The 15324-nt window shown below is 38.4% G+C and overlaps 1 protein-coding gene across 1 annotated transcript in view; it reads left to right on the top strand.

Annotated features, from left to right (window-relative positions):
• The window catches only part of RELN (reelin), a 462655-nt gene that overhangs the window by 343439 nt on the left and 103892 nt on the right, over positions 1–15324 (top strand). The window contains exons 26-28 of the mRNA XM_012650296.1: positions 42–213; positions 660–860; positions 5991–6223. Of these exons, the coding sequence (XP_012505750.1) occupies positions 42–213; positions 660–860; positions 5991–6223 (606 nt within the window). The remainder of the gene's footprint in view (positions 1–41; positions 214–659; positions 861–5990; positions 6224–15324) is intronic.

Genomic DNA, 15324 nt, shown 5'->3' with positions numbered 1-15324 from the left:
GCTTTTTCTTTCTCAACCATAAATAATTTGCTTTTATGCAGATTTGTCTATCTGGAGCTTCCCACTGCTGCCAAGACTCCTTGCACCAGGTTCCGCTGGTGGCAGCCCGTGTTCTCAGGGGAGGACTATGACCAGTGGGCAGTCGATGACATCATCATTCTGTCGGAAAAGCAGAAGCAGATCATCCCAGTTATCAACCCAACTTTACCCCAGGTATTTCCCATCTGTCTGAACTCCAAGAAATCAGAGTATTGTAAAAGTAAATGGGATAAATAACTGATTTTCTTAAGGATTTAGTGCTTGAAACTGAATATATAATATAAGTTTAAGTGTTTGCACTTAATTTTTTGATACCTTTCTATGCTACTAGTTCACAGATTATTTAGATGTAAAAAAAGACCGAAGTCTAAGTCATCAAGCAAAAGTGTTAGTGTGTTTATAAAATGATTAGATACACAGTGGCAAAATATTTTCAGTTGTCAAATCAGCAGGAGAAAAAGTTAATGGCAGTAAAGGAAAATAGTTAATTTAGGGATTCTTCTGTATTTTCCTAGAAATGCAAGTGGTACATGGCCCAGCATGTCATGAACTGAAAATTCCTTTCTTGTTTTCAAAGCTATCAAATTGCCTTTCTGTGTTATTTGTATTGTTTCTATTAGAACTTTTATGAGAAGCCAGCTTTTGATTACCCTATGAATCAAATGAGTGTGTGGTTGATGTTGGCTAATGAAGGGATGGTTGCAAATGAAACGTTCTGTGCTGCCACACCCTCAGCCATGGTATTTGGAAAATCAGATGGAGATCGATTTGCAGTAACTCGGGATTTGACCCTGAAACCTGGATATGTGCTACAGTTCAAGGTATTTATGCACAAACTTCTTCTCAGAGCGGATCAAGGAGCAATATGTCTTCCAGATTTATAAGTGAAACTCACAAAGAACACAAAATTTTCATATTCTTAAGTAAGTAAGAAGGGACTTACTTGATAGAAGGTTACACAATCTTGTAATTGTAAAGCTTTTCAGCTCTGCTCAAGAGAAAAACAGCTTATTCATTTTTAAGGAATCCCAGTTGTGGTTATATCATTGTATTTCTTTAAGTATTTGTGGAACTCTACCAGAATTAAAAATAAAATTGACTTCATTGCGACTTACTGAATCCCATGCTTCTGAATGATGATGGATAAGTTCTTCTGTTCAGCTTACTAGTGGATTTTGGACTTATGAGTTATTTTATGCTTTTACCATAGGATTTTCAAACAATTTCCCTTCCTTAAGTTCAATACATTTTTCCTTTAATCATTATTGTTCTCTTAGAATCTTATTCTTCAGCTCTGTGATAACATATCACCACGTATAGCCAGTATTTATTTTGACAAGCTCTTGTTTCAGAAACCTAATCAAAATTTCATTGTGTTTATAATAAAATCCCATCGGTGAATTCTGGGGTCAAAAGTAATGCAGTTTTAATGAGCTAGCACAACTACATGGTCCTGACATAACGGCAGGATGCAGATGCTAAATAATTGACAAATGGAATTATTAAAGAGATCAGATGTTTATAGGCAGCTCTTCAAATATAATTTTCCAGGTCTGTAAACAAGGAAGTTGGTCATAAATAATATGATTAGTAAAATGTTATCCTTCCTTGTTTAGATTCTGATGCTAAGCTGCCATGGAAAAACATACCAATAACAGTATATGAATCTAGATTAGTTTGTTGGTACCACCTAAAATGGTAACAAAATAATATTAATAGCAAATATTTCAAGAACACTGTGCTGTTTCTCATCTGACACCTTTCTATATAATTAGTCACAAAGTCATGGTAGCATAGGTGTTAAAGTCTGCAAGGTGATGTTCTGAAGTTTAAAAAATCTAAATAAAGAAAACATTGTTAAATACTTAAAGAACTTAAACCGCGAGCAAGAATGCATAACACTTAAGAAAAAAAATATTAATTCTCATTATTAATTTCATTCTCTTAATTCTATTATTACTTAATAAGTATAGAATATTGGTCATTCAGGGACTGATAATTAAGGTATATTTGAAACCTGTATATGAGAATTTTTGGTGTCATATGTACAAAAATACACAGTGCTGGTGCATTTTTTGTGACTGCTTGCTGTGTGACAAACAGTAGGTGCTAAGAATAAAGAAATTAAAAATATGGTCCTGGCCCTCAAGGAGTTCAGGAACTAGTGAATGAGGCCAAAAAGTGAGCACTCACAATGCAGTCACAGGATGCTGTAGTAGAAATAGGCGTTAGGTGCTATGGGAGTACCCTGCATAGTGCCTGATGAGGCAAGGGCTCAAAAAACATGTTAGTTGAATAAATGAATGGATGGATGAATGAATGAGTTGAAATTGGAAGTCTCTGGAAATACAGAGACTTAGCCAGCTGAAGAGTGGAGGGTGAGGAATTCCAATTAGAGGGAACAGAATAAGAAAACACATGGAAAAATGCAAAAGTGCAAATGAGAAAGTATAAGTTTCCACCTTTGAGGAGTGTCAAGTATGCACAATACAGGTAAGATACAAGGCTTATCCTGACTGGCATTATATTCTGTGTTAAATCAGCTTGGTCATTATCCCAAGAACAATGAGTCGTGGAAGGTTTTTAATCCATTGAGTGTCAGAATCAGACCTGTGTTTTAGAAGTATCATTCTGGCAGTAGTATGGGTATTGACTTAACAGAAGCAACTGGAATCAGCAAGTACATGCCTTCATTCATTCAGCAAATATTTGTAAAACCTCTATGCTTTAGGGCACTGTTCTAGGCTATAAAGGTAAACACAAATAGTGTGTACGGAGTAGGGTGATGGAGGATGGTTACCATTTTATAATGGGTTGTCAGGTTGGCCTCAGTAATAAAATAGCAGTTAAGCCACAACATATAGAAAGTGAAGGAGTGAGTCATGCAACTATCTGGGCAAGATCATCCCAGGCACAGGCAACAAAAAGTACCAAGATCTTGAGGTAAGAGTGTTCTTGGAAAGATTTTAGAAACCACAAGCTTGCCATTGTGACTAGAGCAGAGAAAGTGAAAAAGGGGACAGGTAGAAAAAAGTAAAGTCAGACTTCTGTTCTGAATAAAATGACCAGCAGAGGGGTGACATGCTTTGGCCTAGGCTCTTAAAGAGTCACTATGGTGACTGTGTTGGGATGACCAGCAAGGTCAAAGGCAGAAACAGAGATACCAGTGGGGCAGCTGTTGCAGTGAACCAAGTACGAGATGATGGGACCTGTGTATGATAATAGCAGAGGAGGTAGAGAGAAGTGGTCAGATTTTAAAATATATTTTGAGTAAAATGAGGATGCTAGAGCTGTAATCAAAGTCAGAAATGAGAAGGCCCAACAAAAGCACAGCATGGGTTGTAAAGAGAAGTAGATGGGTCTGAGAGATGTTAAAGGAATGCGGTTTACAGGTTCTGGTGACCTACTGGGTAATAGAATGGATTCTAGAATGATTCTCACATTTCTGGCTGTAGTCATTGAAATACAGGAAGAGGAGGATTTGTTTTAGGGAGGTGGATGACAAGAACTGCTTAGACACGTGGAGTCAGGGTGCCTATGGGCTGCTGAAGTGGAATGAACAGGCAACGGTAATGTGTATTTGTCCAGAGAGTGGGGAGAGGCCACATCTGGGAGTCACAGGTATTCAGAAGGAACTTGAAGTTATGATTGTGAACGAGATTAGGAAGCACGCATACAGTCAAAAGATAAGAAAGCCAAGAACTGAATTCTAGAAAACACCAACACTTAAAAGGCAGGCTAGATGGCCAAAAAAAGAGAAGTTGTTAACAGTGTTAGAAGCAACAGAAGAATTGAGTAAAACAAGGATTAAATTTTCCCACTGGATTTAGTTAGATAGAGGTTTCCCTGGCAATTTTACTGAGGTGGTAGCAGCAAAAGTCAGATCCTAATGGATTAAAAAAATGTTGAATAAAGAAGTCGACCCAATGAATGTGGCCTTCCTCTCAATATGGTTAGCTACATAGTTAGAGGCAGACCAAAAATCAGGGAGAATTTTTATTTTCTTTTGTTTTTTTTAAAGGTGGAAGAAACTTAAGCATATGTATCTGATGCTTAGAAGGTACCCAAGTAAATATTTGTTGAAGATATGAATAAATCTTAAATGGGAAGTTTAGGATAAATTATATATTTAATACACCTGAGAGAATGTCTATACCACCCCATTACCTGATTTCTGAAGCACGAACTTGTCAAAGAACTCAGTTCCAATGACATGTCTGCTGTAGAAACAACAGCAGTCGTGATAGGTTTAAGACGAAAAGCTGACTGTGTGTGCCCGGTGTGGCTGCTGTCACCACATGCCAACCAAGGGCCATCCTTACTAATGAGTAACGCAATAGTAAAAGCAATTTGTGTTAGAAGAGTTTAATCATATGTCTGAGAGGGTCAAATCTTTAATTATATTCTTGATGTTTTACTATATAGACTTGGATAAATGAGTCACAGTATAATTTCCACTAGCCAAACTATAAATCATTCTGAGTGATACTTTCTGGCTCTGAGTATGGAAATAAGGAAAATATAAATCTTCTTTTATAAAACTGGGGCAAAGTCTCCAAAGCTCAGGAGTTAGAGCACTGGTCTTGTAAAAAACTAGATAGAGCTACCTTGTAATCACAAGGATTCACTGGTTGACCTCTTGAGCTTTGGCCCAATATTATTAGCCTGTGATTCTACCTTTATTTCGTCCTTTATTCCTTGGTCGTGATCATGCTCTTTTGATTCCTATTTCAATTTTCCTTCTATAAAATTTGACTTGACTACTCTTATTTATAAAGTCTTCTATAACAAAATCGTATGGTGGCTCCAGCCAACAAGTGAAATAAGATATGAATAGACCATTCATGTGTGACAGAATGTAATTAATAAATATCACTTATAATAATATATAATAAAAATAATTTTACATTTATAATTATGAAGAAATGTAACCTAAAACAGTGATAAAATTCATTTCTATATTTATTAATTTAGAAAGAAACTGTCTTAAATTGTAATAATACCCAGCAGTGTGATAAAACTGATTCATTTGGACTCAACTGATACAAAATGAACACATATAGCTGGAAAATTTAAAGTGTTTCTACGTTTTGACTTAGTAATTCCTACTCCTAGGAATTTATCTGGTTATAACAAATCAACTGAAGAAAAAAAAATTTTGGAATGTTACATATAATAAAATACAATGTTAAATAGAAAGTAGGAGGAAAATTCTAGAAGTGTAGTAATTACTTCAACTATATGACCAAAATATATACTTCCCTATAAAGATCAGAAGAGAACATAGAAAAATAAAAACAGTTGTACTAGGGCAATGAGGTTTAGGTTGCATTTTTTACAATATTTTTAAATGTTGTTAATCCTATGATGATAATCTTCTACACGAGTGCACACAACAGTAACAGTTTGATTTCTGGATTATGTTGCTTATTTGATGCTGTGACAAAAACTTATCTCTTTCATCTAAGTTGACAATGATTTCTTACTGAGATGTGGCAAGAAAACAGAATAAAGATACTTACTTCATTGAAAGCAGAGAGGACAGCCCTCTCTGCAGGTAACCTTCCTCTTCTGAAGACTACAGCTGCTCCTCCGTCTTCTGCTCCCCTCTGTTTACACCCTCTGGGGAGGGAGAAGAAAGCAGTTTCTTGGCATCTTATCTTTTGTGTGGACTCAAGAACCACAAATACTGATTCTCTCTTCTATAATCCCAAGAAATCCACAAAATGAGTAACTGGTCCAGTTTTCTGTTTAAAAAGGACCTATTGCTTGCCTAATCAAAGAATTCTAGAATCTATGGAAGGGTCTTGGTTGGGATTGAGCTGCACAGTTCTTACCTGTGAAATTGAATGCAGACTCGCTAGAAGGCACCTTGGCTGTTGTAGCACCTAATTTGTTGAATGATGACTTGGAACCAAAACTTTGTATAATTCTGTCCTTCCTTTTTACAGCTAAACATAGCGTGTGCCAATCAGTTCAGCAATACTGCCCCAGTGCTGCTTCAGTACTCTCACGATGCTGGCATGTCCTGGTTTCTGGTGAAAGAAGGCTGCTACCCAGCTTCTGCAGGCAAAGGGTGTGAAGGAAACTCCAGAGAACTGAGTGAGCCCACCGTATATCACACAGGGGACTTTGAAGAATGGACAAGAATCACCATTGTTATTCCAAGGTCTCTCGCATCCAGGTAAAGTAATCATTCTCATTGAATTTGGGCCATAATAGCAAAAAACACAATCCCAAATGCCATAATCCTGAGTGTTGAAATCCCAAAAGATCAAAATCCCGAAAATATAATTCTGGAAAAAGTAATTGTAAAAATTCTTTAAAAGACATTTGTTTACATTTTTAAAGGGGAGTTTATTTGAGAAACACATAAAAACATGACAGAACACTTCATAAGATACTTTATACAATAAAACAGGCAATAATAGCATACATATCTTTCTAAGCATAAACACTGAGATACACCAAAAACAGTTGCATGGGTGTATCAGTTATGAGGAGACAAACTGTATTCGTAAAGACATGGGTCAAAAAACGCAATGTATAAATGCATATCGCTATGGTTGATAATTGTGTGCACCCAGCCTCATAACTCTGGTCATCTCAAATACCGTGACAGACAACCTAAGTCTTTTGATGAGACAGATCAAAATTCATGCTGGATCACCACCATATACGCAGTCACCCAAAGTGCAGAGATATCAAGAAATTTTATCTTTTGCAAATGCAGATATGCAAAAAGGACATCTCTTCATTTATTGAGGAAGTTTTTCAACATTTTTATGTACATGCACAATGCTTACACACAGTCAAATTGTGATAAGGCACTTTCATAGAGTCAGATTTGCAAAAAAATGCAGAAAGCAAATTAGAACTCTCTAAAAGTCTTTACACAGTTTACACCTCTGGTCTTGGAAATGTTGCCAAGATGAAATACATAGCATAGCAAATTGGCGCTCTCTGTGAAGAGGCAGAAGCTGTACATGACCGGGTAATTTGGAAGGGGAGATTTCTTATATTTTTTTGTCTGTTTTTCCACTTTTTCTATGATCTTCAAAATACTTGCTGCACTTATATTTAGAGAATGGTCGTGGTCTGCAAATTTCGTGAGTATGTACTGTCTATTTGAAAGTCTGGTTAGTGCTTGGCCATCGTAATTAAGCAGTTTTCTACTTTTGCAGCACCAATAAATAATTAGCTTTTAAACTTTTATCTTTCACCATTAAGTAGCCTCACACACTTATCACAGACTTCTTGCGAGGGGACAGTGTCACAGATTTCTTCTATCATGTTGTATACAATACAGTAAGAAGGAATGCTATTTGGCTTCCCAATACCAAATCTGTATTAGTCAGGGTTCTCCAGAGAGATAGAAACAATAGGATATGTATATAGACATATGAGAGGGGATTTATTAGGAGAAATTGGCTCACACAGTTGTGCTGGCTGAGAAGTCCCATGACAGGCAATCTGCAAGCTGGAGACCTGGGATGCCAGTAACGTGGCTCAGTTCAAGTCTGAAGGCCTCAGCACCATGGAAACTGATGGTATAACTCTCAGTCCAAAAGTGAAAGCCTCAGGACCTATGAGGCTACTGGTGTAAGTCCTGGAATCCAAAAGCCAGAGAGCCTAGAATTCTGACATCTAAGACAGCAGAAGAAAAGTCTGTCCCAGCTCTCAGAAACCAATTTGCCTTCTGTGTTTTTTCTCTTTGGGCCTCCAGCCGATTGGATGGTGCCCTCCAACATGGCGGGCAGATCTTGCCCCATCTAGTCCACTCAGACTCACACACTAATCTCATGTGGAAATACCCTCACAGACCACCCAAATAAGGTGGTTTCTAGGTTTCTAGGTGGTTTCTAGGTGGTTTCACCAGGTTTCTAGGTATTCTTCAATCCAGTCAAGTTGACACCTAAAATTAAGTCCGCAAGTCCACCTCTCGTCAGCTTGGCACACATACACATCTCCTTAAACCATACTTAATTTGCAAATAATGACAATAATTCTGCCCAACATGGTGCAACTAATGCGATGCAACTATCCTGCATCCAGCCAAAAATGCACTAATCTCTTCCCTAGGACTCAGTTTTCAGGATTTCAACATTTAGGATTTTAATTTTGGGGGGTTGTGATTTTGGGGATTTTAGACATTAGAAATTTTAGACTTCAAGGATTTTGATCTTTGGGGATTTCAAAATTCAGGATTATGGCATTCAGGATTGTGTCTTTCGAGATCGTGATCAGCACAGATTCTTATGTGCCATGGCTGCCATTTATTGAGAACGTTTATTTATCTCAATAACCTATAAGAACTTATTAGGTCTAGCTATACTTATGCAAGTAAAGACTCTTGAGGAAAGGAGTCCTGGGACAAAATTTCCAAAATGTATGCATGCATATAAAAAATGTATACATGCACACACATGCTTGTGGAGTGAGATAAATTTACACATTTAGTTTATTCAACAAATATTTATTGAGCTTCTGCCTGTGCAAGCTACCATTCTGGGCACTGAGTATAGCAGTGAACAAAGTGTATTAAAGGCCAAAAAAGTTGTAAGGCATTATAATATCAGACTATCACTATATGTAGATTTTTAATGATTTAATGCCTCCTTACATAGACAAGTTGAGGTACCTTGCAATATAAATGACCCCTTTCAATACCCATTTAAATAACTAATAAAACAATAGAAAGATTAAAGATCACTTGATGGAGAAATGAAATCTATGGACCAAGAGCTTGAAGTGAATTAGTTTCAATAATAGGGCAACAAATTTAACTCTTAGCATCTTGGCAGCTAAGACAAAGGGGGAAAATACAAGGTCATTTAATTTTCATTGCTGAGTAAAAAGAAAGAAAGCAGACACTTTCTGATTTTTTAAAAATCAGATTTTTTAAAAATACTTTTTTTCCAGGCTTGCTACTCTAGAGTAAATTTGTAGCATGTATCCCTGTACCAGATAGAGTAGGTAACACAGAGATCAGTACTTTTAACTATATCATTTCACAAAAGATAAAGAACCTTTTTTCAGGTTTTAAGTTCTTTTCTTTTTCTTTGAGACAGAATCTTGCTCTGTTACCCCGGGTAGAGTACAGTGGTGTCATCGTAGCTCATTGCAGCCTCAAACTCCTGAGCTCAAGCAATTCTCCTGCCTCAGCCTCCTGAGTAGGTGGGACTACAGGTGCGCACCACCACGCCCAGCTAATTTTTTTTTTTCTATTTTTGGTAGAGATGAGGTCTCATTCTTACTCAGGCTGGTCTTGAACTTTTGGCTTTGAGCACTCCTCCCACCTTGGCCTCCCAAAGTGCTAGTATTACGTGTGTGAGCCACCTCTCCCTGCCAAGTTCACTTCTTAATTGAATCCTAGAATATGACATTAATTGTGACTCAAAGCATTTCTGTGTAGAGCTGAAATGACATAAGAAGTCTATTTGCGTTGCTTCTTGATAGTGTAATATATGGTTGGGATACTCATTGGTGCCATTCAACAATATTTTCAGCTTTCTTCCTGCCTAGAGCAAGGGAGGGTTGTACATTCCCCACACCCTTTAAAGGTTGGCATGGCTGAATGAAATGTGAATGGAAATGAAACATGTGACTTTAAGAGCCCATGTGCATTTTGCCATGTTCCCTGCTTCATAGAAGCACGTATTGAGATGAATCTCACATCTATCTGGGTCCCTGAGTACAATAAGCAGACTCCCTTGCCAGCCTACACTGTACATATAAATATGCGAGAAATAAATTTTTGTTGTGTTAAGCCACTGAGATTGGGGTTAAGCCACAGCATAACCTGTCTCATTCTGACTTACATGTAATGGTAAAAGCTTAGCAATCTATAGAAGTGGCTCATTGATAAAGTTCTTAGAGACCATTCTGTCTGTGACATCTTTCACCCAATCACCAAATTTACTGGTGACAAATCAATTATCTGGCCAGATAAGCTGCTTGTCTTCTCTGCCTCCCTTGTCACTTAGATGTTCATACCTCTAATGATTACACCATAGCCTTTTTAGGCAAACTTCCTGGATAGGGAAGGAGCTTGTTTGTTCAAAGATACTCAGTCAAGTTTCTGTGCTAATCTGCTAAACCTTGAAGCATAATCTTTAAACACCAGCTATTTCAAGAAAGAATTTGTCAATCATCAGATCCAGGTCAATATGTAGGTAATTTTGTTGTCTTCACATGTCAGTGTTCTCTGTAGTTTGTCAAAGAGAGACTTAAATGCTTTAGATATTTAATGTGGAGGGAGCAGAGTTGACCAAAAAAAGGAGACAAGAAAAAGGAAGAAATGGGAAGCACATAGCAGTTACTGGCCCACAGGAATTCTCAAAGTCAGCAAGAGCCTTGTTACTAGGCTCCCTCCTCCCTCTTCCAAGAGCAATGTCTAGGACAAGAAAGTTTCCTGGATTAAGACAGTTCTGCTCCCTGGGAGTGAGTCCCTGATCCATTGTTCTTCTCAGCTCTTTATCCTACTCTCTACGCTAGACCTGAGACATCTTTCCTTATCTGTAAGAACATGTCTGTGTTTGCAGCTGAATAGCCATCTCATCCTGCTTCCTGCCCATCTTGAGCTATGCATGTAACAGTGCAGCCCTTGTTCCCCTCGCCTCTACCGCTGCCTTTTCCCCCCACACTTTCCAAAACTGTGGCCCAACTACAGCTCTCCCAAGTAGATAGGTGTAGGGGAACATCAAGTGGTACATCTTTGCTATAGTGATTAGAATATCAAGGTGCTGGAAGACATCACTGTAAAAGTAAATAATATGTTCAGGAGCCAAGGAACGCAAATCTGGTTTGATTTCCTCAAAGCCCAGTAATATACAGCTGACTGTGAAACTGCAGTTCATTTGGTGTTGGCGTGGAATAACAAAATTGGTAAAGCCACATATTAGAAGTAAGAAAAGGTTGTCCTTAGCATCACAAAGTGAGCCAATATTTTGAGGCTTCTAATATATCAATATTTTCTTGGACCTCAGCTTTTGGAAGAAGAAATCTTCTCCATTAGAATTCAGCCTCCTGGTTAATTTGGATACCATCCAGCTTACTGGTGGATGGCATTTGTGATGAAGAGCCTCTACTAAAGAGTTGTAAATATGTTTCTACTTTACCCCAAGTAAATGAGCTGTTGTTGTACCTTCTGCAATATGTTAAGCTCAGATATCTCCAAATGCAATGTTGGAAAGCTGAGAATTCTAAGTGTTAAAATTGTTAAAATTTGGAGCTATTTTGCCACAAGGCAACATGCTTGTAATAGTTACTAGAACATTGCTCTTTCAGAAATAACTCTAAGCTGATTTTCTCAAAGGAGCAGTTTATGCTCTTATTAATTCACTGGGTTCTCAGTTACAGAGGAAAGACATTGGTGACAGTGAATATATGTTGTTGCATCTCTCCCCACTCCCAGAGGCATCCCTGTCCAGAGACTATACCACACAGCCCGCTGTAGGTTCCCTATGCAGGGTGCAAAAAAGTGGGTGTCTCCGAGCAGGGCTAGAAGTACAATTGCTTAGTATTCTGCAGACTGTCTGCACCACCACCCATCACCTGTGCCTCTCCGCACAGGACAGTAACTTCCTGATTTGAGAGGCAAATCCAACATCTCTCTAAATTGTGTGGCGATGGAAGTGTAAAGTGTAGAAGCCAATTCTCCTGGTCCCTTAGGCATCCTCTGAACAAAGATGAAAATTGGGGATGGGGACAAAGAGAAAGACTCTTATCTTCTCCTCCTTTTTTCCTCATCTGGGACATGCAAAACAAAAGGGGCAGTTTCGTTGAATGATCTGAATCGTCAAACCACACTATGGTTTATTTCTAGTAAAATTACATAAGATTAAACTCTTTCTTCTCAATCATCACTTCCTCCAAATCCTTCCTAGACCCCCGACTATCAAGTCAAAGACCTCTAGCGCACGTTCTCCTCGCTCCATGTCCTTCTCAGTGCTGGTTGCCAGAGTGGCACAGGTACATTTCTTTGTGTGGGTGCTCGATTAGGTGTCTCCCCACTCGAGTGTGGACTGTGTGAGGGCGGGAACCGTGTCTGGGTTTTGCTCCCCGCAGTACGCCCAGCCCTACCACTGTCCTGGCCTGCTGCAGGTGCCTGCTAAATGCTGGTTGAATGAAGAGATGTTGAACAAGGAATAAAGGCCAGCAAAAGGTGATTAACCATAATCAAAACACCTTCCTTTTTCATGTGTTTTCCAAAATAAATTCAGTGCTATTTAGCAAGAAATCATTGTTCTGCATTCTACTGTGTTTCCTTGAAAAGGCAAGAATAGCATATGTGCACAAATACATTAATAATATTAGTAACTGCAAGGCTATATCTCCTCTACTTTAAAAGTGTGGAACTTAGTCATACTTATAAGCTTAACTTTGGCCTGCTTATTTCCTTCCTTGTTCTAATGGTCTCTGTCTTAGTTTGTGTTGCTATAAAAGAATAGCTGACACTGGGTAATTTATAAAGAAAAGAGGTTTATTTGGCTCATGGTTCTGCAGGCTGTACAAGAAGCATGATGCCAGCAGCTTTTCTGGTGAGGGTCTCCAACTGCTTCCACTCATAGTGGAAGGGAAAAGGGAGCAAGCACCACATGGCAAGAGGAAAGAAGCAAAAGAGAAAAGGGAGGGAGGTGCCTGGCTCGTTTAACAAGCGGTTCTCTCTAGAACTAATAGAATGAAAACTCACCACAGCGAGATCGCACCAAGCCATTCATGAGGGATCCACCCGCATAACCCAGACACCTCCCACCAGGCCCCACCTCCAACACTGCGGATCAAATTTCAACATGAGATTTGGAGGGGACAAATATCCAAAGTGCATCAGCCTTTCTCTCATTAGTTTTTATGATCAATTCTTTACCAGTTCTTCTTCTTATTCCAGCAACCCTGAGGTTGCCAAATTTCTTGAGTTCAATCCCAAGATTGGGCTACTGAGAAGAGAACAGGGTAGCAGCTGGCATCAGGGACCAGGCACAACTGGAGAAATGGAAATGAAGCAAAACTTAACTTAGGTCGTGGCCAGTGAGACCTTTGTTACTTTGATTTGCACCTTCCAACTAAAAACCAACCAGCAAAGATTGAAAGAAAGAAGAGAGGAACCATCTCTTGTCCTTTCACTGAAATATAGTTTTCCATCTAGGACTCTCAACTATGACTCACCATGTCCTGGACTCACCCTATTAGCCAAGATTAGTCTTTCTGTTTCCTTTTTCTTTCTTTTTTTTTTTCCTTATTTAAACATTGATTCCTTAATACTGAACTCCTAAGATCTTTTACCTTTTCAAATATTTAACAGCTCATTCTGCTTCTTGGGTCTATAGTAGCCTTAGGATCTGCAAACAGGGTGCCACCTCACTCTGGCCAGACCAGAACTTGATTCTTTTAATATTACAATGAAAAGCACAAGACCCCAAAAAACAAAGACAGGTTAAAGGATTTCATTTGTCCTCTATTCACTATCAAATTACTAAAACTTTTTCTAGAATTCTACCAAAATGTGGGATTCTTCAACACTCTCAATGCTTCTGGGCCCAAATCAGCCTGCTTCTTCCATGAAGTGGAGAAGTTGATGGAGAGATACCTTTATCTTTCCCAAGTGGGAAAGTGTAGGGTAGGGGAAAGAAGTTGTTCTTTCTCTTTTATTACTTTACACATGGCAGAAGTTGTGGGTCCCTGTTTCTCTGGGTTCTATGATAGAACATAAAAAGCAGCAGCATGGATGACTTCTAATCCAAGAGGACTTGTGTCAGGGAATTGGCATGTTTTCCTTGTTTATCACAGATAATACAGTCTCTCCCTTAGAAGGAGCAAAGAGGCCTTAACATTTTCCTTAAGAGCAATTGGAAAATACTGATATTCATCAATGCCATTTACTTCATTAACTTCCTTTGAAAGGTAAAATACCTTCACAGGCTGAATAATGTTAAAACTCCAATGGAAGGAATTGTCCCAAGGTCTATGACATTAGGACAACTATATATATATATATATATATATATATATATATATTTGCTTTTGCTTTGTTTTTATAATCTTCTTTTTTGCCTTAAAAATTACCCTGATTTGATTAATTCACATTGTAAGACCAATATATTTTGAATTAGCTCCAAAGGAAATACTTTTATATGTTCACCTTCCTCTTAACCGGGGCTTGCATTAACAGATGATTAATTTCTGAAAACTTTTAAACCTAGCAAGCAACATTTTTGGTTACATTTTGAAAATTTCCCAAGAATAGGTAACTCAAAATAATGAAGTGAAAGAAAAAGCCAGGCTTATGGTTCAGTGTTGCCAAATGTCCAAAGCCCCATGAAGAGCCAAAAAGAAATGCGTTCTGATACTGCCATGTTATTGTCACAATAATGGAAGGGAGAAGGAGCCATCCTTCTCTGTAGTTATCCTTAACAGTCTTCATTAATCTTTATGATTCTTTATCCTTGTTTACTAAGAAACTGGTTCACTCAAAAGTCTATAAATATTGGAATCTAGATATACTACTACATCTTCCTCCTTTGATTTTAGTGGAACTAAGAAGGAAGAGGGATTTCCCTGGTATGAAATTATAGATGTGCATATGCGCTCATATGTTTGAAAAGAAAAGAGATGTGTTGAAAAGATTGGAAAGCAATTGAGACCAGTTTTAGTTTGGCAGCATCAGAACTACTGTTCTAGGGGACGAAGGACCGGGCAGTCGCCCAGCCCCTGGTGATGCAGCACTTTGAAGTGCTGGGACTAGGTCCCTCTTTTGTTCATTGGCAGTTACAGGTATTCACTGGCAGCCTAGCTGGTTGCTAGGAGTTCATAGAATGAGCATCTTGGAAACTGGAAGACGAAAGATGAAGAGGAAGGGAAGGAAGGCACAGGTGGAAACAGAGCTGTCAGTACACACTTAACTCTTCCCTACTCGAAGCAGGTCAGCGGTAAATAGCCAGAGTTCCTTTATATGTCCTAACAAAGAACATTCTATTTGATGGTTTCAAAAATTCCCAAATAGTCTCTTCTGAAAATATCCATAAAATTAGTGCAATGGAAGGGTGAAATATTGAGTAAAGGAAAAGAATATCTTTCTGGGTTTTATTTATTACTAAAAGGACAGAAGATAAGAAAATATGCAAGTAAAACCTATGATATATTCTGGTCATCAAAAGTGTTCTGTACCTGATATCCTCCCAGCATTGAAACATTTATGCTGAAAAAGAAATCAAGAGGCCAGGTGCGGTGGCTCACGCCTGTAATCGTAGCACTCTGGGAGGCCGAGGCGGGCGGATTGTTTGAGCT

This window comes from Propithecus coquereli, unplaced genomic scaffold (assembly GCF_000956105.1).
Source record: "Propithecus coquereli isolate 6110/MARCELLA unplaced genomic scaffold, Pcoq_1.0 Scaffold32, whole genome shotgun sequence".
NCBI classification, from domain to species: Eukaryota; Metazoa; Chordata; class Mammalia; order Primates; family Indriidae; genus Propithecus; species Propithecus coquereli.
This window is presented reverse-complemented; position numbering and strand designations above follow the sequence as displayed.